At 44.7% G+C, this 26,287-nt stretch overlaps 1 protein-coding gene across 5 annotated transcripts in view; it reads left to right on the plus strand.

The window, feature by feature from the left end:
- The first annotated feature begins 16,021 nt into the window (after window positions 1-16,021).
- The window catches only part of MITF (melanocyte inducing transcription factor), a 101,619-nt gene continuing 91,353 nt past the window's right edge, over window positions 16,022-26,287 (plus strand). For 3 of the 5 annotated variants that reach the window (XM_005149410.4, XM_005149411.4, XM_031049195.2), the window contains exon 1: window positions 16,022-16,218. In XM_005149410.4, the coding sequence (XP_005149467.1) occupies window positions 16,115-16,218 (104 nt within the window). In that variant the 5' untranslated portion in view covers window positions 16,022-16,114. Of the gene's footprint in view, window positions 16,219-23,667; window positions 23,948-26,287 lie in introns of those variants that run through there. The other 2 variants (XM_031049196.2, XM_031049197.2) reach the window with 2 other exon arrangements.

Here is a 26,287-nt window from a genome sequence, read left to right on the forward strand (position 1 = left end):
TGGGAACCTTACTCCTGAAACCCTGCCTCTCTGCCCGGTCCTTCCTACCTGAAATGAGCTGGATAGGATGGGCAGTGGGTGGCAGGAACACTGTGCCTTGTTCAGCTGGTAGAGGTTTGGCCAGATCTCCAGGGACAAAAAGCTGAGGGCAAAATAACTTATTGAACCCAAACTGCTGTCCTGACAGTGGGGGATTTTGCCTTTGCCTAAAGCCATCTGCAAGCCAGTCCTTTCCTCTGGGGACTGGAAGATGCAGTGGATGGTGGCAATACCTCTCCTAGATTCTGTATTACATCTCCAGCTGATGTCATATGTGATGGTGAACATATATATATATACGCATATATATCATTGTGGACAAAGACAGACTCACCCAAATTAATTTTGAGCCAGATAGTTTGGTAGAGGGCACCAGCCTAGGGTAGGAGTTGGTTGCTGGAATACAGAGGCTCACTAACTTAAAGAAGTATATATGAAATGATTACTGTAGGTCCCTCTAAGGACACAAGACAGCCAACCTAGGCTTGGAGTTATGCTATAGAAAAGCGGGATCTGCTGATTGATCGTAAGCTAAGACTTCTTATGAATTCACCAACAGCCGGTAATTTGAAGTAGATGTTGTAATGCTTCGTCTCTGGTCTTTCTAAACCAGCCATACATTTCAACCTCATTTATTATTTAGACCTGATATGTTGCTTTGTGTGGTGAGGAATTTATGCTCTCAGATATTGACTTGGTGAAAAATCACAAGGTCGTTTTGACTGTTTCCACTTGAGCTTGGAAAAATAAGCTCTCACCAGCTGCATGGAGGCTGTAGCTGTCCCAGGATATGGTCTGATGTTAGGGTAATGGAGCAGTCCAAGGGGCAAGGAGTCAGTGCAGAGGGTGTTATACAGAAAATGAGCTTCTCTTCTAGTGTATCTGAAAGCATTAAATCTGTGCTTTCACTGGGAGAGAAGGGGGTGCCCTATTTAAATTAGAAATGAGGACATGGCAACATCTCTGGTTGGAAATTGGAAATGTCAGGCCAAAAGTAATTTTTGTTTTAGGATGGAATCCTAAGTGTGTTTATGTCCCTGTAAGAAAACCTGGTTTTTTTTTCACTCCCAACACTGATTGTGAACATATTTTCTTTGATTCACTCCATAATCTTCCTCTGCCCAGCCCTCTTCCCAATGGAAGACTTGTAGGGATGCAATTCATGCCGGAGGACCCTTTGATGGGGAGGTCTGCGTCCTGCTCTGGGCTCTTTCCTGCTCACAACTCCCTCGCCGCGGGTGATCTTCAGGCGAGATGGGAATCGCGGCAGGCTCCGGGCGAGCCGGCAGCACCATCTGCTGCAGGCGAAGCCGAACGGCAGCGCCGGCCGGGATATTGCCATCCCGGCTGGATAACGGGGAGCGCTGGGTATCCACAGGCTCCCCAGTGCTCAGGGGCAGGGATAAGTGTCCACACCTCTTGACCGGGGAGCTGAGGAAAGGTTTTCTCCCCGCATTTTGGAAATAAGCTTTGTTAAAACTTGGTTGCTAATTATTTTCTCGCAACTGAATGCAATGAAAACTTGGTCTTAAAGGCTCCATCTTGCTAGGATTTGTAGCTAAATGTGGATATTGGGGTTTAAGATGACTACAGACTGAGCTATAAATCACACAAATATTAAGACAAGCTGCTTGCAGTGGGCTAAGCTGGTGCTCCAAGTGAAATACAAACTTGCATATTAATCTGTCTTGCTAAAATAGGAAATGTCAAGTTTCCACAGAGCCTGTGTGGCATTTCAAGTGGAAAGTGGTAGAAGGTAATACATCTGCTCTAATTATAGAAGTTGGTCAAACCTCTGATTTGATCTTTTAAAAGGAGGAAGTTCAGATGTGACCTCTGCATCTGAAAGCTAAAGGGCAAAGCAGCTTTAGGATGGTGGCTGTAATGGCATTTAGTGAGTTGTTAAATGAGAGGGCTGACACTCCTGTGCTGAGCTGAGAGCTGTTTGGAAACCTCTTCGCTGCCCTTTTCCACCCTGTAACTGGTAAACTGTTTTCCTGCAAAAGAATGGAAAATTGAGCAATGTGCTCAAGGCTTGATCCAAAGCATATTGGCTTCAAAGCCCATCCCAAAACTCCAGCTTCAGAGGAATTTGGAACATACTCATCCCAATAACCCTCACTTTGAACAATAGAAAACAAATTCATTTTCTAGTAAACACATAGACACTTCAATCACCTGAAAATTTGGGTAGCACAACTTGAACTGATCTTAGCAACGGAAAGTACCATGGAAATTATGTCCTTAGTAGGACAAGGGCATTTTATCTCAGTGAGACAGGAATAACCTAAAAGTTACTAGCAGATGTATATTGTCTCCTTAAAATCATTTATTTGGGGAAAGTGGAGGAGTTTAACCCCCAGATCCATATCAGACTGATGAGCAGATGAAATATCCTCAGTGAGCTCCCCTGGGCATGGAATGATGGTCAGCCTCCAAAGCTGCGATGCTCAGAGGCCCTTGGCCCTGCTCCATCTTACACAATGCCGGAGAGCAGAGTGCAGATGAGTGTAAGGAGACACCCAAAGCAGCCTGTGTGCCGCAACTGTTTTCTGCAAGGCTTGCTCTGCACCCAGCAAGGGCAGCCCAGGGCTGTTTGGCCTATCCAGGAACGTGTGTTTCCAGTAAGCTCCTCTCATGAGGGGAAGAGTGTTTAGAAAGCCCAAAGCTGTTTTATTTCCTCATTTCCACACAACCAAAAAACATCCAAAATCTGTGTCAGAAACTCTCAGCGTTATAGAATATCTGGTGGGTGAGGGACACTGGGGAGGAGGCTTTGAGGTGACCTGTATCATATGGGCAAGGGCTTGCTGGACCAAGGGAGCCCCAAAGCCAGTGCCAGGAGAGTGTTTGGGTGTATATTGCAATATCTCACTGCTGGCTGAGCCATAGACTGCAGTAAAACTTCTGCTGGGACTTGAAAAGCAGCCTCCAAAGCTGTTGGGAGAAGTTCCTGCATTATTGTTGGGTAAAAGAGCTGCATAATGAACAAGGGGCTGTTACAAATGCCATTTTACATGCAGAATTCTGCCTTAACCCTGCACTTTGCAAAGCCTTTTTGACGGTGGGTAGAGATTTCACTCTCAAACCAAACTATTGTACCCCTCCAGCTCAGAGAGCTGAGCTGGAAGTGGGACTCTACCTTATGTTCCACGTGGAAGGTACACAGGGCTCTCAGAGAAAACCCTGAGCTCATCCTCTGTCTATTTACTTCAGGGACAGTCTAAAGAAAGAGCTAAGATCCTGACCTACAGTTACATCAGCTTCAGCAGCCAGAGCACGTGGCTATTAGTAATCTAGTGAAAAATGTAACAGCACTTGCTTAAAAATAAACAGCCCACTCGAAAAAGGAAGTTACAGTAAATAAACTCCGTGAGAGGTAGCATTACAAACTTTATGGCTGGAGTCATAATTGGCTGTAGCGATAAATGTCTCTAAAGCAAGAGGTATTGGACATTTTCCTCCCTACTTCTTGCCATTGAAATTACCCCAGCTGGAAGAAAGCAGCCCAAACCTGCGCTCTGGGGAAGGAGACATCACTGTGTTTAGAGTCACCCCAGTGCTTCTGCCCACACAACTTCCTTTCTTGAAGTCATGCTGCAAAGAGAAAATGTTTTCCTTCCACTTGCTCAGCAGAGCACGGTGACCTCATGAGCAGGAGACTTCAACTTTCAGATGTTGAACTCCACGGAGCCTGATTTCCCTCTTCGTTTATGTTTTCTTCAGCAGCTTACATGAGCTGAGGCACGCTCTGTTAAATTACTCTTCACCGGCTTCCACTCCTCCTCATCTGGAAAAGTTGCTGTGAGCAACTCTGGTCAGCCTGTGAGTAACCCCCTGGAATTACTACAATCCCAGATAATTGGGACTGGGACAGTAGAAGGGTGGGGGGTGGGAAAGGTTTCTACTTACACTTTCCTTTTGTCTATTTCACACAACTTTGTCTCAAAAAGTACTCTGAAACAGAGCGGTAAAAGCAGACAAACTGCAACCCAGCTTTACATCTCCAAAACCCTGCCAAAGGAGAGGGCCCCAACAACACTGCCCATTGCCAGGGAACAGCCCAGACCCCAAAAGAAACACAGCAAGTGCCAATCTACAGAAGCTACAGACCTGACAGAGCTTAGTGCAGATCCTGAGATTTGCTCTTATGTGCAATATCACACCTCATCTTGCAGAGATATTGTCCTCCCACGTGTGTTGATATTGTTCTCTAGAAGGCGTGTGTTTTTTTATTGTGATGGTAGAGTTACATGAAACTAATGAGTCAATGGTCTCACATTTTTAAACAGATGGTTGAGATACCACTTTTGATTGCAGTCAGCTGCTGTGCTTTGGTGCCTCTGTGTCTTGGAGTGGGCGCTTGGGAGTACACCTGTAGGGAAAAGAGGCTTGAAATGGCTGTAGATTTCAAGGTTGGGCAGAGCTTTGTGTGATATAGTCTAGTGTGAGGCAACCCTTCCTGTGGGAAATGGATTGGAACTAGGTGATCTTAAGGTCTTTTCCAACCCTAACTATTCTATGATTCTATGGATGCAGGTACCATAGAAAGTACCTTGCTGCTGCAAGCCTTCCACTGGCTTTATTGAGCCACTGGTTTGGTAAGAGACAGCTTTCTGTCCAAGTCCCTTCAAGGAGGGTGGTGGAAGGGAGAAGTCTGGTAATGGGACAAGGGATTTCTTGAAAAAGAATACAACTGTGTCCTGACAATGACTGGAGCATCCTATCTGGCCTCACACCAGAGACAGAGCTGCTGATACAGTGATGTCAACCTGATTTCAAAAGTGTTGGAGAGGCATTTTGGAGAGATACTGGTGTTTGGTCTCACTGCACATCTTCACCCTCTCCCATGCTGTAATGTTCTGACTCATGTTGAGCAGTACCTCTCTGAGGAAACAGTCCCACCAGTTACAGCAGGGCTACTCATGGAAGACACTAATATTCGACATGAGTAAACAGCTATAAGTGTGTGTGATGGGCCATACGTGGTTTGTCAGAGTCCTGTGGTTTACAAGTCTGTGGGCTATGATAACGATACAAGCATACTAGTGTAAAATTCCAGATAAATATCCTTAAGATTGTGTTGACATTTCTGCAGAGCTAAGCATGAAGACATTTCAGTAGTTATAGTTGCAAAGACTTCTCCTCCTCTGTTCTAAACTAAGTTCCTTCTTGTTCTCTGGGTTTTGAATTTGGTACCATGTAGAAGCATCACTTTGGTAGATCAGAGTTATGTTCATGCTGATCTGATGTAAGCTTCACAATAATGCTTTGGTCTTTGGCATATGGTGAAGTTCATCTCAGTCCTAGCTGTTCTGCAAGTTAGGTGTTGAGTTAAAATGGGTCCTGAAGGATCTTTGTGTGGCTGGTGAGAGAGATTGGTGGCATTGCTAGTGGAAACCTCCAAGACAGGTTAACTCTGGGATGGCCACGTCAACCTAGATAGTCTAAAAGGACAGTGTATATCATGAAAAATTAAAGCCGAAGTAGTACTGAGCAACAGAGATTCACCTGCAGGGCATGAGGACTGGAAAAATTGTCATGCCTATTGGTGTACTTAATTTTGCAGCTCTGGGGATGATTCTAGTGAGTATATTTGTGGCTTCCTGTGCTGACTGTGTAGTCAAAGCAATTGCAAAACAGCTGCTTGGCATCCTGGGCCCATTCAGTAGAAAAGTCCACGCACCCCAGCAGGCTCCAGGGTGGAGTTGTGGGGCAGCCAAGTACTGCAACTCCCAACTGCAGGCACACCCCTAAACTATGAATTTTTGGACTTCCCCAGCACCCACGTCACAGGTGTTTCAATAAACCCCACTCTGAGGTGTTCCACAGAAAATGGGAACGGGCAAAAGGAGAGAATGGAAAATTCCCACTGCCTATGCATTCTCCAAAGGAACCTGGAGGCGGGAGGGTGCTTTGAGTGGCATTCATGGAGCCTGTCAGTCCCACATAACTCATGTAGGAAGTTTCTCACTGTTACAGTCTGCAGGGACGTTTCTTCCCCCTTAGTGACCTAATTCTGGTGAGTGAGCAGCCATTTGGAAGGGCTTTCCTGTCTGACTTTCTGCCTGTAGCTTGGAGCCGGCAGGAACAGGAGCCCAGGTTCAGAGCTTCCCCCATGGCACACGGTTCAGCAGCCCCATGACTCCCTGGATCCCCATTGCGGCTGTTGTGCACAGACAAGGTGACACTTAATGGACAGAACATGACAATGCTGCTAAGAGAAATAGGTCCTTAGGATATAAAGCAGCCCAATGCAAGCTTCCAATCCCACTGTAACTGGATGTGGCTTACTGAATTCTAATAGAGTTTTGCCAAAAGAAAGCAACTTTTTCATACAAGGCACATGATTTTCCTGTGAAAGAATGTTTACAGAATAGAGCTCATTGCCTCATCAGTCAGTGTATCCTTGATATTTTCATTTATGTGGTTTCATACTTAACACGTGTTTGAATCATAAGACTTCTACCCCTTTATCTGAATGTATCTACTGGGAGCATTTTTAAAAGTGAAATGTCAGTCAGGTGCATGCCAGACATGTAACAAACAGTTTTTTTCTCTGCTCTTTGTCTCAGTTCTCTGGAATTCCCCTCTGCTGCTTTCTCGTTTCTAATGTTTCCTTTCCAGCAGAGGAGAACAGGTCCAGATTCTTCTCTGACTGAACAAATGTACTCAGTAAGGTCCTAGAACCAGTTCCTTGGTTGGTGTATTTGACCCATTTACAGCACAACAGGAGGTCCTTTTGTCCCCCAGGTGAGAGCCTTTAAAGACTCCTCATATTTCTTCAGCTGGTCTGTGTTGGTTTGGTACTGGAGGGCTCCCCTCAAGCCTTTGATGGGTCTAAAACCTGAGAGCAGCCACTAGTGCTGCTGAACTGAGTGTTTTCCAGGTGGGTTTTTCCTTTGACTTTATTTCTGTAGCAAAGGAAGAGAAAATGCAGTAGGTCAGGAGCACTGGGAGGGTTGCAAGCTGTGGGTGGCAGAGACCATGGCACCCCTATGCAGATATGAAACCTGCTGCATGGTGAGGTGCCCTCCCATACCTTGTAGCAGCATTCCCTGCCATCCCCTGGTCTGGATGGCTCTTGTTTCTGACTGCTAGTGCTGCAGCTGCATGGAGATCTGAGGAAGTGGGCAACGCTGGAATGGGAACAGAATGTCATTATTTGTGGTGAATTATTTCTTCACCCTGAGTGTAGGAGAGACTGTAAATATATGCACTGGCACAGTTTTAACATACTTCTCTCTTCACCATAATAATGCAATTTTCCAGAAAGCCGTATAGAAATCCAGGTCAGAATTTGGATAAAAGAAGTAGCTGTTTGTTTGTTCCTGTTATTTCTTCACTTAAAATAATACATCTCAGTATCACCAATAGCATGATGTGTGTGCAAGAATGATGACAATAATAAGCATGGGGGTGGTGTGATACTGAGCAGGAACAGCTTGATGTTTGGTGTTTTAAGCAAGACATGCAGCTTGAGATGTTTAGAAATCCCACCAAAAACATTGCATTTAATATATATGTTCTTGCATTTGTGCCCCAGTTAGCTATCCATGGAAGCTTTTCCTCGCTGCTGTGTGCATTGACCTCACAGGCAAACGTAGCTGCTGGCATTGATGACTGTGTCACATGGATTGTGTGAAAACAGGGCAACATCTGGCAGTGAGCACTTCAGGCCTCTGATCAGAAAAATAAGTACAAAGAGGAAATGTGGTGGTTCTGTTGTCTCCTGAGTGCTTTAAAAATGAGATGGAGACTCTAGAACAAAACTACTTCTTAATGAAGCCTACATGATCTTTCCAGTATTAGCACTTTGCCATGAGCTCAGACAGCATCTCCCCAGAGTGCTGATGTGGGATTTCAAATGTGTCTGCAGTCAGCAAAGGCATAAACCTCCTGCTGAAACCCATGGCAAAGCCCTCTCTGCTTGCAAAGGGAGCGGATGGCCATGGTAGCTTCAGTCCATGCTCAGCCACACAAACAAAACAAAGAGGATAGAGCAGACCTGTGAAAGTCAGCATATGGTTAAGTGTTTTCCTTTGCATCTAGATGTGCTGTGAATTTTACTGACAATGGCCAAGCCAGACAAGAATCCTATTCACTTACTGCTGGTGGAAGAGGATCTGCAGTGCTAACTGGGCCTGCAACTTCCCATTAATTACAAGGTGCAGTGATTGCATATTTACATTTGCTGATGATGCCAATGTCTTTCAGAAGAAGGTATAGAGGATTTTACATGACTTTCAGCTGGAACATGATGTCACCAACACTCCCCCTCCCAGGCTGGTGGAGCAGTTCTGATTGCTTGCAAGGCTTTATTAATAGACTTGCTAACATCAAGGAAAGCTTTATGAACACTTGGGATATAGGGAAGTGCCACTGACTGCACCTTGCGGTGCTTCTGCAGACCTGAGAGGCTTTCATGCCTTGAATGGAAATGACTGCCCTTGTCCCAGAGGTGCTAATTGACCTCATGTGCAGTGCTCTGTAGGGCATTATGAGAGTCAGCCTCAACCACATATTTGATTATATCTCAGCAAGAGACAGGACATCACCTTGCTGCTGAGCAAGGCTTTTGTGTTGTAAGTAACTGGGTTAAGGCCTGCTGTGCAATGAGTTTTCAGGGATATCGATAGAGGGTATTCTCTCCATTCTCCCACAACAGTACAGAACGTACTTTTTATTCCGTTTTGCCCCAGTAATGGCATTAATGTCTGGGAGAGCAGACAACATGAGCTCTAGGTCTGGCTTTCTTACTGACTAGCTCCTCAGAGAGAAGTCAGCTCATTTTAGCCATATCCATGAAAGCCACTGTGCCAAATAATTGAGGCCATCTGAAGCAGTTTGTATACCCTGTTCCCATGCACTATATCATCTAGTAGGGTGTGGAAGCTTAAGCCAAGTGCTTGTGTATGCGAGTCACTTAGCTGTGTACAATTTGGTTGGGGTTGTGCTGTTCTTTATCAAGCCTCTTACTACAGAAAGTAGTGTTGGTATTGGTGCTTCCCAAAGGACTGCCAAAGTGAGCCCTCCAAAATAAGCAGTAGTGGTTTGAGTTGTATTACTGGGCAAGTTGCCTCATTTTCTGCTTTTTGTATGCACATATTTGAAGCAAACATTTGAAATCATCCCTGGATTTATGTTGAGGGAAGGGGCATCTTTTCTTCATGGCTGATGAATCAGGTGCCTTTCTTCACAAGTAGGCAATGTGTCTGATAGATCCATGTTTAGCATGTTGGAATGAGTTACCAGGCCTTTTTTGTAACAAAGCCTCTTTCCTCTACAGAAAAATGTCCTCCAGCAAATTATCTTTCCATGTAGATGGAGGCAATGACACAGATTTAGGCTGCCTGTTCAGATCAAATGGCAGCCTGCTGAGAGAAAAAAGTATTAAATCCCTGTGGGGTTTCTGCACTAGGCATGCATAAGTAAAGCATTTAGTGATCACTCAAGAAGAATTTTGGGAATCCTTTTATTTTTGGTATGGGTTTTTGATCTTAACTATACATAGTTTTGGCCCTTGATGCTACCAATTATCCCTGTATAATACAGAGTTAAAATACTTGCCACATTGTCTTGCTAGCTGAGGGCGTTCTTTTCTGCACATCCAAAAGTGTGAAAGGTAACACAAACCCCCAGCAAATTGGCCTGTATCCTTTAATTCTTCTCTATAAAACCCCCACAAGTCTCAGCAGGCTTTATGTATTAAAGACCTTTTTTTTTCTTCCTTTGGCTTTCTGATTCCCTAACTGCTCAGTTTTCATTTGAAGACAAACTCTTTGGTGACATAGAAATGAATTGTAATAGAAGTACTGCAGATGAGAAAAAAGATTCTGACTTCAGGTGGCAAATATTTTAATATGAAATAGAATAATTTTTAATATGTTATTCTGATTTCAGCTGGGTATTGTAAGACATTCGGGGAGGGTTTGCATTTCGTGATGTGTGGGTAAAGGCCTGAAATAAAGCAGAAATATGAGGATCTTGGTATTTCAACTCATTATGACTACTAACTACAAATGATCATACTTTTAATGTAAAAAAACCCTTATTCTATTCAAATAGCACTTGTAATGAATCTCTCAAAAGACAGATGAAGCACAGGGAACATTCACGGGATGTATCAAAATAGAAGGTTTTCACTGAAAGAATCTGTGCTGTTTCCATTCAAAACTATTATTGGACAGTGGGAAAGAAAACAAACGCCTTTCCCCTAAATTGATGAGATTATGTGTATTTTGAAAAACAGGCTGTGATTTTGGTCTCACCTTTTATAATAGGATTTTCACGCAACAAATTTAGACCTAAGTGTTGTTGATGTGAACATGACACAGTTTCTCAGGAAAGCTGAGAATAAAGCACTGGAGACCAGCACTGCTGGGCCAAGTCCTCTTCTCCATGCACTTTGTTCCTCATTTAAAGCAGTTTCTTACATGTCCCTACAGGTTGTACTGGTTTAAATCCAGCAGGGAAAAACTGGCAGGGGTGTACAGTTCACCTTTGATTTTTAAAGCAGTCTAGTTAAACAAATGCAGGTAGTCAGGGCAAATGTATTTAAACCAGTTAATTTTATAATCAGTTTAGCTAGCACTGATACCATACCGAATTACATTAAATCAGCATAAGTGAGTTTAACCTGGTTTATCTACATCTGCTTTGGCCTTTGCACCAGTTGAATTAACTGGATTTGCAATGCCATGCTAGCCAAATAAGATTGCCCTCACAAACTTTATTCCATAGACTTTTACTGAGTTTCCCAGCCTGTCTATTGCTGTGTCTAAGTGTCCACTTGGTGATACCTGCTGGAGTCCAGCTCTGACTGCTTCTGCTGCCACCTTTCCCCCTCCCAGAGAGCCTGCAAAAGCCCAGCAGAACTTGGCAGGATGAGTTGTGTGCTTTCTTGCAGTTGTCTTTGAGAAGCAAGACCCAAATTATGTTCCTCTGTGAGAATAACCCTCTGCTCCTCAGGAGGAGCTAATCATACATAGCCTGCTGCCAGCTCTTCTGGCTTTGGTCTTGGTTTTGTATTCTCCTTTCTTAATGCAATGGTTAAAGTCAAGTTAGCTCAGGAGAACCTTGTCTTTCACTTGAAGAAAAAGCCAGCTGCCTACTTCTCAGAGGCCTGCAAATGCACCACTGTATCCAAGGGTGACTGGGTGTTACTGGCCAGGAGCCTGGTTTACAGCCTGTCAGATCCTTCTTTCCAGGCCATGGACTGAAGGTGAGAGCCCTCAGGTTCTCTTCTCCATCCTCCATATCCCTTCCTTGAATACCAACCCAGAGCAGGGAAGACTGACCATTTGTCCCTGCAGTTGTGACACCCCAGCACCCACCATCTGGACCTAGGAACATCTGCCTTAAGCACCAAGCTCAGTCTCTAATGTGGAAATTGTCTCTGACGAAGAACCAAAGGGAGTGACTTATTCCTCAGTCAAGGCTATTTTTTCCCCAATGCCAAGTCAGTATGACATTGCTCTTGCAGCTTCTGTTTGCGCCACTGCTGCTGTTGCTACCTAGTGTCATGAGTTAGCATCTGGAAAGAGGAACATGTGAGAATCAAAACAAGGGTATTGAACAACAGAGATTGTCCAGTTCCCCTTGAATCCTTCTGCAATCTATCCAAATACAGCAGAGATGAAGAAAGGGAGGGCTAGGAATTAGTGGATGATTCATTAGAGTAACACAATTCATTCAAGAGCCCAGCTGCAGAATTAATCACCTTCAATTCTGCTGATAAAACCACCCTGGGACTGACAGGGTTTCAGACTTTGTTCCAAACTGATGACATGCTCTTGGAAACTACATTTTAAAATATGAATTCTGCTTATTTCTTCTGTGGTATTCATGTGACAAGGGGGGGTGTATTTTAAATCTCAGAACTGGAAACTTCTGAGAGAGAAGCAGATGCAAACCTTGCAGTGAAATTATTAGACCTGGCAACAGCATCTTATGTGAGGCAGGCTGTGGAGAGCAAGGCTGTCCTGCCGAGACCTGGGGTAGCTGGCCTGTTGTTCTTCCTCATAAAATGGCTTTTGGATTCCCCCTGAAAACATCTGGCTGCTTCTGGCTGTCTAGCAAAGCCCTGCATGTGAACTGACAATGCTTGGAAGAATTATCTCACTGTATGTGGCTGAGATATAGATATGCCATGTGTTGTTCTTGTGACAGCTGCAGCAAAGCAGCAGTTAAATTTCCGTGGGTTTCATCCCTCTCGGACTTTTTCCATCCTAAATGGGAGCAGGATTTCCTGCTGTTATGTTCGTGAGCTGCTGTGTGTATGCAGCTATGAAGAGAGGAGTTTGTTAGGTTTATTTTCCTCAATGGGGAGAAGGAAACCCCTTCATTTGAAAGCAGAAAGGATGAAAACTGCACTGTACAGGAGTCAAAGCTCAAATGGCAGACAGGGTAGGCAGAAACTGTGATTAAATCCTGAGTAAATGTGTGAGGGTGTCACTGGGAGGTGGAGGGAGCTGAGGTCTGAAATAGGGAGAGTGTCTCGGGTGGGCAGAGAGACAGGGTGGCAGCTGGGGCAGGAAGGTGACAGATTGGGTGTCTGCAAAGAAATGGTGTGGCTGGATGAACGAAAACTGGGACAAGAAATGAAGCAGAATGATGAAGAGCATGGGCAGAGAGGAGTTCTCCACTACATCTGACCTGGAAGGTGAAACGATTTTGGTGAGATACTGGGAATGGGAGTTTTTAACTGGCAATATATGCAGCTGGTGGAGCAAAGAAACAGGACAAGGATGTTCCTATGAGACTCTACGTAATCTTTCTATGAGTACTGGAAGCTCTTGCTTAAATGCCACCTTTCTTTCCATAAGGAGTATGAATGCAAAGGTCTAGGAACTTTCTTCAGTATTAAGTCACATGTCTGTTTATTTTTCTGAATAGCAGCATTGACTGCTTCCTTTCCTCTTCAAATGAATGCGCAAATAGTTGGTGTGGGCAATTCTTCCCAACTGGGAACTCTGCTGAGTCGCATTTCAATTTGTTGCCTACATATAGAGATATCAATCGATAGTTCCCTGCTGTCAACTAGAGCTCCCCAGACTATGGTCTGAGAAACAAGACTGATGGGAGAACCATTTAAAATGGTACTTGTAGCCCAGAAGGCAAACAGTGTAAATTATGAGAATTATAAGTGAGAATACCACAAATGAGGGAAGTGCAAAGAGTAATCACGGGATGGGGATAAAATAGCAGCTCTGCCCAATGTGCTTGTTGCATGTTAAACTGTGCACCCCACAGTAGCTTGAAAATCATTGCTGAAATCACAGGAAATGTTGGTTCAAAATGAGGAAGAGCTGTGTCTTCTGATAAACCCTTTTCCTCAGGAGCTGCACAGCTGAAGTCCTTCAGCCTACTGAATCTCTGTGCTTCCTTCTCAGATTTGATGAGAATCCAGTCTGAAAAGGGGAATTTGTTCTGTAAGCTGAGCACGTATTTTAATGGCTTTAACAATGTCAGGCTCTCATTTGAAAAATAACAATGCTGACCAGAGAGAAGATGTCTGTTTAGTGCTCAGGAGGTAAGTAGAGCTGGGACATGACATGATGTAAATGGTATGGAATAAATGTGGATACTGTCCTGCTTTTAGCTGGGACAGAGATAATTCCTAGTAGCTCATGCAGTGCTGTGTTTGGGCTTTAGTCTGAGAACAATTCTGGTAGCACCCCAATGTGTCAGTTGTAGCTCAGTAGTGCTTACCCATATAAAGGAATTTCCAGTCTCTCGTGCTCTGCCATTGAGGAGGGGCTCAAGAAGACAGGAGGGCGCAGAAGCAGAAACCTGACCCAAATTAGCCAAAGGGGTATTCAGTAGCATAGAACATCATGTTCAGTAGAGGAACTGAGTTTGCCGGGAACCACCAATTGCTGTTTGGGATCAGGCTGAGCATCAGTCAGTGAATGGTGAGACATTATATTATGCAACACTTGTCTTTCTTGGGGTTTATTCCTCTGTCTCTAAAAATTATCATAATTACAATTTTTATAATAACAATTATAATAATGTTACTTTATTTCAATTATTAAACTGTTCTTATCTCAACCCATGCTTTTACCTTTTTCTGATTCTCTTCCTATCCCACCAGAGCAGCTACGTGGTCCCTAGTTGCCAGCTGTGCTGTCAACCACAACAGTATGACTCAGCAGGACAGTTGAAGGTCCCAGTTGCCTAAATGCAACAAGAAATTGCCCCACCTGAACACCAAATACAAACTTTGCATTGCGCAGAGGAGGGATGAAAGCCAGAAATAAGCTTTGAGGTCTGGTGAAAAGAAACCCAGGCTCCCCTCTCCATGAGAGCTGCACACGCCAGCCCTACTGAAGCTGCGGTATCTCAAGTGAAGCAGCTTTTTCTGCGTACATTTGCATACGAGATCTTCACTCTTTAGAACTAGTGCTATAATTAAAATAGAGCCGAAAGCTCATAAAGCTGTAGGGTTTGAACAGTGTCTCATTTTGTACACCTGGAAATATAGAAGCAAAGTTATTACAAAGAGATGAGTCCTGCCGCTTACTTCCTTTCGTCAAATCACACGACATTTGTTCACTCATGGAAAACAGTTCACCAGAAACACCCCCTAACCCACAGAGGCTCAGGCTGTAAATACAGCTTAGAAGAGGCTTTTTTTTTTCTAACTTGTTTTTAATTGTTTGTTTATTGGTTGCTTTTTTCTTTCCTCCCCAAAGCAAGCACTGTTAGCAAGCCTACTCCTCTGTCGAGCTACCCCAGCCATCTGCCAATGTGGGCTCAAAAGAACATTCTTCAGGGCCTTATCCAATTTGTTGTATCTGATTCATTAAAGTAATTACTCTTGCTATTAAATCATTGCTTGGAGTTTGGCAGCTGCAGGATAATCTGGGACCTAAATTTATAAACCAAGCTAAAATTCTTGGTTTTCACAGAATCATGGAATAGTTTGGGTTGGAAGGGATCTTAAAGCTCATCCAGTTCCAACCCCCTGCCATGGGGGCAGGGACACCTTCCACTAGAGCAGGGTGCTCCAAGCCCCTGTGTCCTTGAACACTGCCAGGGATGGGGCAGCCACAGCTTCTCTGGGCACCCTGTGCCAGCGCCTCAGCACCCTCACAGGGAAGAACTTGTGCTTTAGGTCTAATCTAAACTTACCCTCTTTCAGGCACAGGATGTGTCTGGAACCAACACCACCCAAATCCCCCTATGCCTTCTGCTTTCCCCAGGACCTGGCATCTGCTGCAGGGATGATGGAGATGTGTCAGAGCTCTTCCTAACACTGTGTTCAAAGATTATCTACTCTTGTATTTTCTTACCCTGCCAGGAGCCAATTTGGAGCATGAGGCAGCATTAAACAATTTCTGCTGCAAGTCATTGATACCCAGCTGGCTCTCCAGTGTTTCATTGCACCTTTCTTTGCAATGTTTATGAGTTTTTGCCTATTTATAAAGGCCCATAAAGTTTTGAAGGAAGCCTCTTGGAGCTATAAATTCTCACGCTGAGAAGTGCCAGCAGTCCTGGGATGCTAAAGCCTATCAAAATAAATTGCCTTAAATGTCCTGCTCTGTATGGACTGTAGATCCTCCTTTGCTTGATGTGAGCTCCCAACAAGGCCAGTTAACGAGTGCCGCTGCGCAGGAGCACTGCTGGACACCCACGGAGGGGCCCCTTTGCCAGACGGCTCCAACGGGGTGATGAAAACCCCTTTGTGGTTCCATCTCCCCTCGCTGGATGAAGACACCCCAACCCTTGTGCAGCCGGCGGGGGGGGGGGGGCGTGACGTCACGCCTGCCGTCAGAGCCGCGTGACGTCACCGCTCCGGTGGCTGAGGGAAGGGAGGGGGCTCAGGTGGCGGCTGGGCCGGGCCCGGCGCTGTCAGCCGGCAGAGCCCGGCCCTCCCCGGCGTGGCCCGGCGGGAGTTGTAGTACGCAGCGGGCGGAGGCAGCCGGGCCGGCCTCGGGGCGGACTACAAGTCCCAGGCGGGGCGGGCGGCGGCGCTGTGTGTGTGTGTGTGTGCGGGAGCGGGCTCGGCTGGGCTCGGCGCGGCAGTCACCTCCCGTCTCTCCCTCTCGCAGCGGCGGCCACGACGACGATGCAGGCGGAGTCGGGGATCGTGCCGGACTTCGAGGTGGGCGAGGAGTTCCACGAGGAGCCCAAGACCTACTACGAGCTCAAGAGCCAGCCCCTCAAGAGCAGGTGGGACGGGCGGAGGACGCCGTGCCCCTGAGCCGCGGCGGGCCGTCGGTGAACGCCGAGATCCCCCCCTCTCCGCCCCGGCGCTGAGGGGCGGCCATTTAGTGCTTCCTGCCATAATAGCGGCGTTGTCGGGCGGGAGGCGGGCCGGGCCGGCGTTATGTAAAGGGCATTGTTGGCCGTGCGGGGCCTCGCCGTCGCGCCGGGGCAGCCCCAGCCGCCCGCGGGGTCCGGGTGGGGGGAACAAGGCGCTGGCGATACCTGCCCCCGGTGAGCGGCTTCCCCTCTAGCCCCGGCAGGTGCGGCCGCGCTCGGGTGGGGTCGGCGCGGCGCTGCAAAGTTGTTGCAAGGTCTTAGGGCGTGCGAGGGGGTTTGGGGAGGTTTGTTCTGACTTTGAGAGCGGGGTTGGTGCGCGCAGGCGTTTGGGGGGCTGGAAACTTTTGCCTAGGTACGATTGTTTCTGCCTGCAGTGTTGTTTTTTGCTGTGGGAAAAGCCCTTTATTCTTATCTAGAGCGGCTGCATCGCTTAGATATGGTCTGTAAAACGAAGGGAGGCAGTGAGTGTTTCTCTCCCTTTTGGGGATTCAAGATACTTGCTTTCCGACGTGGTTCTGGAAGAAGAAAGCAAACGCTCTCCTGCACCTTAAGTACCTGCCTTGTCAGCAGTGGTGCGCTTCTCCCTCCTCTGGTTTTTCATTCAAAGTACTCAGGTAGAAACAAGCCCTCCATTTCATCACAACGCTCCCCATGGCAGTACCCACCTGCGTGTAAGGTCATTGCTGCAGGTGTAGCGTGTTTGTAATTGAGTCTGCTGTTAGCCCGCCTTTATGTTCATGGATTTTAGTTTTGAACAATGCTCTTTGTATATCTGTGCATGTAGCCAAAAAATGAATGGGAAGGTAAATACTTAAAAACATTTGTGCTAGAATGAGCTTAGACTATACCACTGGCTGGTCATACACACTTCAAAGTAAAGAAATGTTTTTTCGCTCATGTTCCAAATGTTTTGGAAACATTGAAAGTCTTTGACTACCAGATGTTAAAAATTCTGTCACTGTCACAGCTGGGGCCACCTCCCGTGGCTTCTCTTCACAGCACCCCTACTTCCCGCTGAACCTTTGGTAATGCTGAGAAATGGTGCACATAGTGATGGTGATATGCAGCCTTTCACAGCTTGACAGGCCAGCCAGCCGAACCAGTGTTGCCAGAACTCCTCTGCCCTCCAAGGTTGTGCAGGGAAGTCGCCATTATCCAGGTGGATAATGCTCCAAGCTGGGAGCCATGCTAATGTGCGGAAAGGGGGCAGCATGGAGAAGATCTGTTCATCAGCAGTAGTTGGTTCCAGCTGTGGTGGAGGCAGCTGGGAGACCCTCAAGGCTCTGGGTTCAGTCCTGTATTTCCAATGGAGTACAGCAGTTATGGAGTAGATCATGACAACTGCACTGTTATCAGGTAACTGCATCAGCTACAGGTTCTAAGTAGTGTGCAGGAGTTGTCCCTTTGTAGTTGTCTATTCTGTAGTTTGTCGATGCCTTCAGCTGGTGTGGGCATGGAGCATAGATAGCCTGTCTGCATTTGCCCTTGCACAGGTGTTTCAACTGCTTTTAATTCCTGTGACTTGATGCTTTGGGACCCAAATGTATTCCTGTGTTGTTCTCTTCTTTTGGGGGGAAAGTGAATAAAGATAGTTTGTAATGAAGTGCTGGAGTATTTATCTTTTAAGTGTTGTCACTTCAAACATTCCTGGACTGAATTGCTACAGTATGGTCTTACAGGGTACTTAATACAGAGCCAGCATGCCTGCTGTTTGGGTCTAAAGGGACCCCTGTGTCAGTCATCCTGGCTTTCTGGTGTTCCTCAGGCCAATATCTGCTCTGATGTTTCCAGGAGGGCTTGTTTGTTAGAAATGACAAGTTGCCCCAGTCTGTCTTGTGTCCCTCCATGCATACCCATGCATACAAGAAGGGGGAGCCCTGAGGGTGGAATAACAACCCATGGTTTTTCTGGCAGGTAGTAGAATGACATGTTAACCTCAGCATGGAGCCTGCCCAGCTCACATACAGCTCTTACCCTGAGGTAGAGTCCCAGTTGTCTTCCTGGTCTTGTGGGTAAAGAAGAAGCAAAGGAGCCAGGGGCCTCTGCCAGGTCCCTAATAAACCTGTCCTTGAAGCCAGGCCGATAAAGCTTGATGATAACAGGAGGCCAGAGTTGCTCACAAACCTGTTTGCTTCATGATGTGCAGATAGTAATCTTAAAAGGGCTTCTGTAGTCCTTCAGCTTTGCTGAGGCCTGAAACCAGTCTGACTGATGATTATCAAGGATATTCAGCATCACCCTGCTGCTTTCTCCTGTGGATGTAAATCAGGAGTAATTGCACAGCAGTCAGTGGAATAACACCGGGTCAGCATGGTGTAACTATGGAACTGTGGCCATGGGAATTGCTTTGTTACTGTCTGCTCTGCAGCCTTGCTTTGGAAAGGTGCCTGGGGAGCAAGCAAAACAGAGGCAATACCTGGTGTTAAGAGACAACTCTAAGTAGCAGTCTTGCTTTTTCTCCTGGTGAGAACTGCTGATTTCCTAGCAACGTTCAGGACTGTCTCTTTTAACCATGAGAGGTGAGAAGCATCCTTGGCTTACTCACAGAAGCTGAAATTGTGAATACCTGGAAGAAGCCACCTAGCTCAGAAATACATAAGAATGGCAGTGCTCTGAGCCAAGAATAAACTTTTTGTTGCCTGGTTTAGCTCAACCCTGCTGCTAGTGCTGCCCTTCACTCAGTAAAACACTATTTACTTCCTTCCAGATTGCTGGTTTTCCAATGTGTTACATTCAGTTAAAGATTTCTGCTCTCCAGTGTGCCCTCACAGTTACTCCATCCATATTTCATAATTCAAGTCTGCAATCGAAAGCCACAAGGGCTCCAGTAATAAAGGCTTTTTGCAGTAAATACTATACTGACTTAGGCCAAGCCACAACTGAGTGCTAGAGGCCAGGGAAAAATGTAAGCCCAGCAAACAACTTTAATCACAAGGGATAGAGAGAATACATGGGGCTGCAATACATCAGTTCCAACCATATTTTCTAAACCCTTCAGACTCATGAGAAGTTAGCTTCTTGTGCTAAGCCCTAGCTACATTTAAGGGTTCTCTGGAATCTGCTGTGGTTGAATGTCTTTGAAAACTGAGATGATGTTTTGGTTGCTTCGGTTTCTCTGGCATCACTTTTCACTGTGGGAGGAAACTGGACTTTATGACTAGCGAGGAAGACAATGAGATTTATTTATTTTCCCTCACATTCACGCTTCATTCCTCTCCTGCCGTATTCCTGAAGGATAATAGTCTTAATTTATAAGTACATACACTTAAGTATTGCATCTGTTTGTGTAATGAACAAGTAAATAAGGTTTCTTTCCTGGTACACGCAGTGCACAATGAAATTGATGGAGTTTTATTGTCAGGCAATCAGTTCAAGAAAATAATCAGTTGTTACCAAAGAAAACAAAGATTCTGACCTGTCTGCACACAGTCATCAGGGTGCTGTAGGCTTAAGTTGCATTCATTTACTGCTCATGTAAATTCTTTACATCACTTGACTTACTAAAGTGATGTTTTTGGATATAAAACTGGTACCTGGAAGTAAAGACTTTACAGTCTGCCTTCATTCAGGGCAATCTGAACTAACACAAGTGTGCCAAATGCAGAGAAGAAATTGTATATTCTGTGGCTTTTCTGTGTTTTTTGGTTCTCTGCTGCGTGTGTCCATTTGAATGGGTGTGTGACCTAGGAAGAGCCAGCAAATTATTGTCAGTTGTTGTAATTTACTGCCTTACTCTTAATAAAACCATGTACTTGCAGGTTAATTACTGGTATTTGTGCTATTTTCCATTGTGCTTTCCCAGCTTGCTTATTTTCAGGCTGGTTAAAAAGCACCTGAATGATGCTGTTGCTGAAGTATTTTTAGTGGAAAAAAATATTGGGAAGTGCTTTTAAGTTGCATGATAGTTGGTTTTCTGAGGAAGCTTATTCTTGCTTTATGAGCAATAGCATTGAGATGTAGAGTTTGTCATTATTAAAGCAGTGATATATTTATAAAATTCTTACAATTCCTGGTGTCAAAATGCTGCTTCTTATATGTAAACCTTCAATATTTTACTTATATCAGCTAGTATCTTGTATCTATATAGTTAAGATCCTCTGTAAAGCACTTCAGCCCCCTCCCCCCTTTTTCCCATTCTTCTGATGCTGTGCTAAACATTGAAGTCTTGATTTAGTTAAAATGTCCCTTTTAATACACAGCGTTTGAGGAAATCTGAATTTCACTGGAGGCACACATTTCTGAAACATGTACTTACTCTGGAGCCAGAGAGGACTTTTTGTAAAGTGCCTTAGTCTGCAGATGATCAGATTTAATTTTGTAAATGAACTTTGCAGCGTGATTGAATTTGAACTTGATTACATTAGGCTTAACGTTGAGTTTGTGCCCTATTGGAGGTAGTCTTTTCGTATTCCTGCTATTTATGGATCTTATTCAAGTGTTTTATATTCTGGTTGGGTTCTGCAATGCAGTTTGTTCAAGCTACTGCTTATATCTGTTCCAGTTGTGCAAGAAGTGGAAAATATCCTTTATTTAGAACAGGTCACATGTGCTTGCATCCAGAAACCGTGTCTCAGTGTGTTTAAAAAAAAAATATATAAAAATGTGTCTTGGAGGAACAGATTTAAAAAGTTCCTGAAATATTTTTCCGTCTGTTACAGAGGAACATCACATACTTGAAACTAAAAGGTAATAATAGCAGAGTTTAAAGTGATACGTAGGCTTGCACTAACTGAAGTCAATGGTAAAAGTCTTAACCGACGTCAGTGGGAGTAGAGCTAAGCCAAAAGTATGTCTCTTTGAAATCTCTCCGGTAACATTTTTGTGAGTGAGTCAATAATCCCATGTTTATTCAGCACCTCAAATTCGCCTCCCTGGGAAGGAAACCCTCTCCACATCATTTTGTACTACTTTATTTTTGAAAACAGACTGAAAAGGCAAGGCTGCAGTTGGAGTGTCTGTTGTATAAACATGTGGAGACAATAAGTGGTATTTCTTTACACTTCTTTATATTGGGAGCTGGTGCTGCTCCATGTCTGTAGCAGAGCATTTTCCACAGTGAGAGATCTCTGCTGACCTTTTCTCTTCTGTGAAACTCTCGCTCTGTTATTTGCAGTAGGCCTTTGCTATTTAGCAAGGAAACAGAAATAGCCCATGAAATTCAGTTTGGCATTTGCTTTGATACAAACTATTGAACGTCACCTTTTTGCTTCTCCAGCTTGCTTTCCTCAGGAGGATTTTGTTCAGCTGCCAAGCTGGCCAGAGAATGCACAGGTACTTTGAGGCTGAGCTGACTGCCCTGACTGTGCACCTTTTAGCATACACATGTATTTTCTTTTGATTTATTGGGCTGCTGGCTGTTAATTGTGTGTAGGTATATATGCACTCTGCATGAGATTAATCCATATACTTTTCTGGTGAGCAGGAAGCTCCACTAGCTGGGTACAATCGATATACAGAATGCAGGTGATAATTTGAATCAATACATTCTTCTGCCTTTGAAAACGTTGGAAATGATCCAGTGCAGCCCTTCTGGTGAATGGCTGGGGTACTGCTCTTTTCCCTGTGTGCAGTGGAGGTAATTTCACAAGCCTCCAGACCAGAATGTTTGGGGCTGCTGTGAATCTTCCAGTTGTCATTAGCAAGTCATTGCAGAGCTTATTCTGCACTGTGTATGTTTTTATTTAGCACGTAGGGTGATGTATCAGAGGTCCTTCCCAGCACGGTGGTAGGCAACGTGACTAATTCCTGCTCTACGGTTTGGTCAGGATCTGGAAGAAAATTGGAAAATTAGAACAGAAAAGACTTGCAGATGTGTTATTTTATAAACAAATCCAGCCCCTCACCACGTTCTATGATGAAAGGTTTAATGGGAAGAAGTCTGTAGAGCTGCAAAAATAAGGGTACAGGAGAAGCCTGTTCTGACATTTACTATCCTGTCCTATTCCTATTTCTGTTTGCTTTCCAAAGCAACATGCTTTAAGACTTTCAAATGAGACAGAAGGAGTAATTTTCTGTTTAAATTTCAGCTAAATAATGAAATTGTGTGCTGGCTCTTCATTGTCTTCTGAGAACGATCTGCTGGTTTCAGTATTGGGAGCAAAATGAGAGTCCAACTTCCATTACCCTGGTCAGGCTCTTGGCCATTATTGTCTGTCTCGTTCTATTTTAGATTCAAAAAGTTTTTGAAATACATTGGTTATAACATTTTTGTTTGGTAAAATTCACTGTCTTTTTTGCTGGAACAAAGACAACATGATTAAGCAGCATGGCATGGCAGATTGTGCTGGACAGTTAACCATTGCATCACTGTCATATCATATTAGAACTGTGGTTGTTCGATTTACTTACTTCTGTTTATAATCCCAGCAGCTAAACAGTAACAGGACAATTACTGGCTTGCATATGGTTTTACACTTTATTTCTTTATGGGAAAAAACAGCACAGGAAAAGGAATACTGTTGTGTACTTATAATGAAACAATGCTACTGCTTTGTCGGCAACAGCTGTAAAATAGCTGATACCTCTTTCAGTGTCAAGATTGAAATATTTCAGTGTTTACTGGAACCAAAGACCGTAATATAGCCTGAGACAGGTCAGCCTGTCCTCCAGCAGGAGTTACATGCAGTTTTCAGTGTCAGATATGCTTGTTGTGGAGGGGCACTAGCAATTTTGGGGTGCCTTCTGAAAGGGCTCTGTCCCAGTGTCTTTGGGTAGCATTTCAGCATGCGACTTGCATAGGCCCTAGTCACCAAAGTCTGTGGGCTTGACTTGAAAGTGTTTCAAAGCGAACACAGGAGTGTCCAAGTGAAAGAGGATGGTGTGGGTATCACTGTGACAAGTACAAAACCCGTGAAATTTAGTAAGGAAGGCTTGCAATACAACTGCTAACTGATTCTTTAGCCACTAATAGTGCCTTTGGAGCAAGCTGATTTTTTCTGGTAACATCGCTGCTGCAAGGGCTGCTGTAATGTTTGTGTTAGCAGCTTTCTGCCAAGCATGCAAGTCAGGGTCTGGTGGGTTATAGCTTTTTTTAATTCCTTCAGTAGAAAAAAACACTGTAGAAACCTTCTGTAGGTGTGTCCCCCCCCTCCACTGACCTGCTGCTCACAGCTGCTGTGTGGACTGGACTGGCAGGTTGAAGGGCAAAAATGTGTTGCTGTGATATATAATTACTTCTTCCAGCATGAGCCAACAGAGCTGCTTGCTGTGATGATTGTTACGTATACTGCTATGTAAAACAGAATGCAAGTTTAATGTAGGGTTTGGGCTAGTATTTTAATGTTGTAATTAAAAGCCTGTAACAGTAAACAAGGCTTTTTTTCAAATCAGTTCCCATGAAGATTATTCCTTTACAATGCAGGCAGGCACGCATTCACAGGTGTAGAGTTCATGAATTCTGTGTTGCTTGGAGAAATGAGCATCAAGAACAAGCACCTCTTTTCCAGACCTTTTTACTCTAGAACACTACAGGTACAGTGTAAGGCATCTGGAGATCAATCCTGCAGTTGCTGTTTCATAGGGATATTTCAGCTAAGGGAAAGTCGCATTTGAGACAATGCGGCAGTTCCCGTCTCTTGGAAGAACTGGATTCATCCTTCTTAAATGCTCCAAAATCCCCAGTGATCTTGTTTCACAGGTACGTTGCACCTCTGTTCATACTGTTCTTTTGACACAAAATGGATGTAAGCCCACCTGAGGCTGGTATGGCTGGGGGTCTGGTCTTCTTAGATCGTCTCATTAAACTGCTTGGGAAGAGTCCATGGAAGTTGAAGGGAGTAGGAGGAAGGTTTGTGTCTTTTCAAGCCTACAAAGACGAGCCTTGCTTAGCTATGTGCAAGGATTATGTGCCTGGTTTGGCCTGCTGGTACCTTAAAGAATTTTTGTGATGAATTCTGGGAAAAAAGGACTTTACATTGTGAAAACTGGTATTTTGGGTGATCATAGTCTTTCCAGGTACCCAAAACTTCCATCTTTCCATCAAAAGATGTTGAGATATTGAGGCAGTGGAAGCTTACCACATTTAATGTGCTGAAAGCATCATGCCAGTAATCGATACTGTATTGTCAAAGCTTGCTTGTACCCTAGGATGCTGAGACACCGTTTCTTGTCTTTGTAGTTTTTGACCACACACAAACTGCTGTATGAATGGTAGAAACCCAGTAGGGCAGGGACACTGGGATCAGGGGACCACAGAAGAGTAACAAGGAGAATTGGGAACAACTGGAATGCACCAGATAAAGTATGCTTCAGAGAATGGAGACAGGAATGATGATTGTTATTAATCTTCCTGCCAGCCATCCTGTTGTAACATGTAAACATGCAGAAAATAGGAATTACTGTGATTGTTTCTGGAGGAGAAACAGCTAGCTAGATAGGAAACTTGGAGCAGAACTAAAACTGCTGGGAACTCTTTCAGGCTGTAGAAGATGGGAGCAGGCTTTGGAAGCTGTCAGATGGCAAGAGATGGGGAATATGGGCAAAGAGGGGTTGTGCTTCTTAAGCTTTAAACTGGGAAGTTGGAATAGTACTGTAGAGATGGAAAAGGATCATTAAGATATGAGTGGGAAAGCCTGGCTGAGCACATTTTGTGCACATTTACTATTTCAAGATTCTTTGGGTTTTACTAAATAAAGAAGGAGAGTGTTTGTATAAAATATGACTGACTTTGGAAATGCTTTTTCTGGACGTGTCCCTGCATGGTAATATGCAGCTGTAAAGCCAAACTAGGAATACAGAGGTACAAACCCTTTTTATAATGCTTGTGGTGTTCAGCTTGAATAAGTAAGAGTTGCAGCCTGGGAGAATGAAGCTGGAATGATAGAGGTTTGCACACACACATGAGAGAATGATCTTACAGATGAGCAAAGGGAAACAAACTTTTATGAGCTGTTCATTGGAAGCTGGGAGGAGTTCAGGGAGGCGTGGGGCTCTTGCAGTGGGTCCCCTGGGGTGCCATTAACTCCTGTGTTTGGGTTTCTGCTCAATCTAACAAGCTTTATTTTATTTAAATCAAGTATTTACAATTCTACCCAAGCCCAGCCAGGCTAAAGGCACATCCCAGATGTCAAGTCTGTCTAGTGAAGACATAGGCATGTCTCAGAAGAGTTGCTGGGATCATTTATTTATTTATTGCTGTTGTAACATGAAGGTTGCCATCTGATAAGTAATTATTCCACCCTCGGAGGAGGCACATTGTAAATCTGTTAAGCTGCCCCTTTGTTTGTTAGGCTTGTGCATAATGAGTTTGGAATTTAAGATTAGTAGTATGCTGTGCAACTGCTCATTTCATGACTTCATCCTCCTGCTCAGCTCGCCTGCCTGTCCACCTGTCACATCCTGTTGGGCACCTAGGGCTATATTCGTAAGGGGAACTTTGGTTTAGCATTGCATCATCTCAGTTCTATGCGTTCTGCTGCCTAGTGGAATTAAAAAACAAACCCAGCCATGAGGTAGGTGTGAAGGTCCCCTATAGAACACATGGGGGAAAGGTGGCTTCAAAGAAGGCTTGTGAAAACTGGCATGTGGAGTGAGGGATGGCCTGAGTCAGGCAGTGATGGGTGTAGGAGGCTGGTGTTGAACACTGTCCCTTGAAGATTTAGTTGTCTGGTCTAGGTGAGCGGTTGCTAAATGCTTCTCAGAGTGATGAGCCAGAGACAAGTCTGCTCTTACGGAGATGAGGAAGAGCAGGTAGTACCACATCCCCCTACTCTAGCTTTATCCACTCAGGACACACAAGATTTGAGTTCCTGTCCTGCCTGTGACTCAAAATGTGGGATGGAACAAGTCCCCCATGCTTTGGACTGCCCAAACCAATAAACCATGGGTTTTTTTGTGGTGTCTCTTTTGCAGGAGCTAGTCTGTTTTGCCTTGTCTAGTTTTCATTGAACAGGTACGGACAGGAGTGGCTTGGTGTAACACGAGGGAGTGAGCATTCACCTGCTCCAGGAAGTAGTTATTTGCACAAAGTGAAACAGTT

This window comes from Melopsittacus undulatus, chromosome 9, assembly GCF_012275295.1.
Source record: "Melopsittacus undulatus isolate bMelUnd1 chromosome 9, bMelUnd1.mat.Z, whole genome shotgun sequence".
Lineage (NCBI taxonomy): Eukaryota > Metazoa > Chordata > Aves > Psittaciformes > Psittaculidae > Melopsittacus > Melopsittacus undulatus.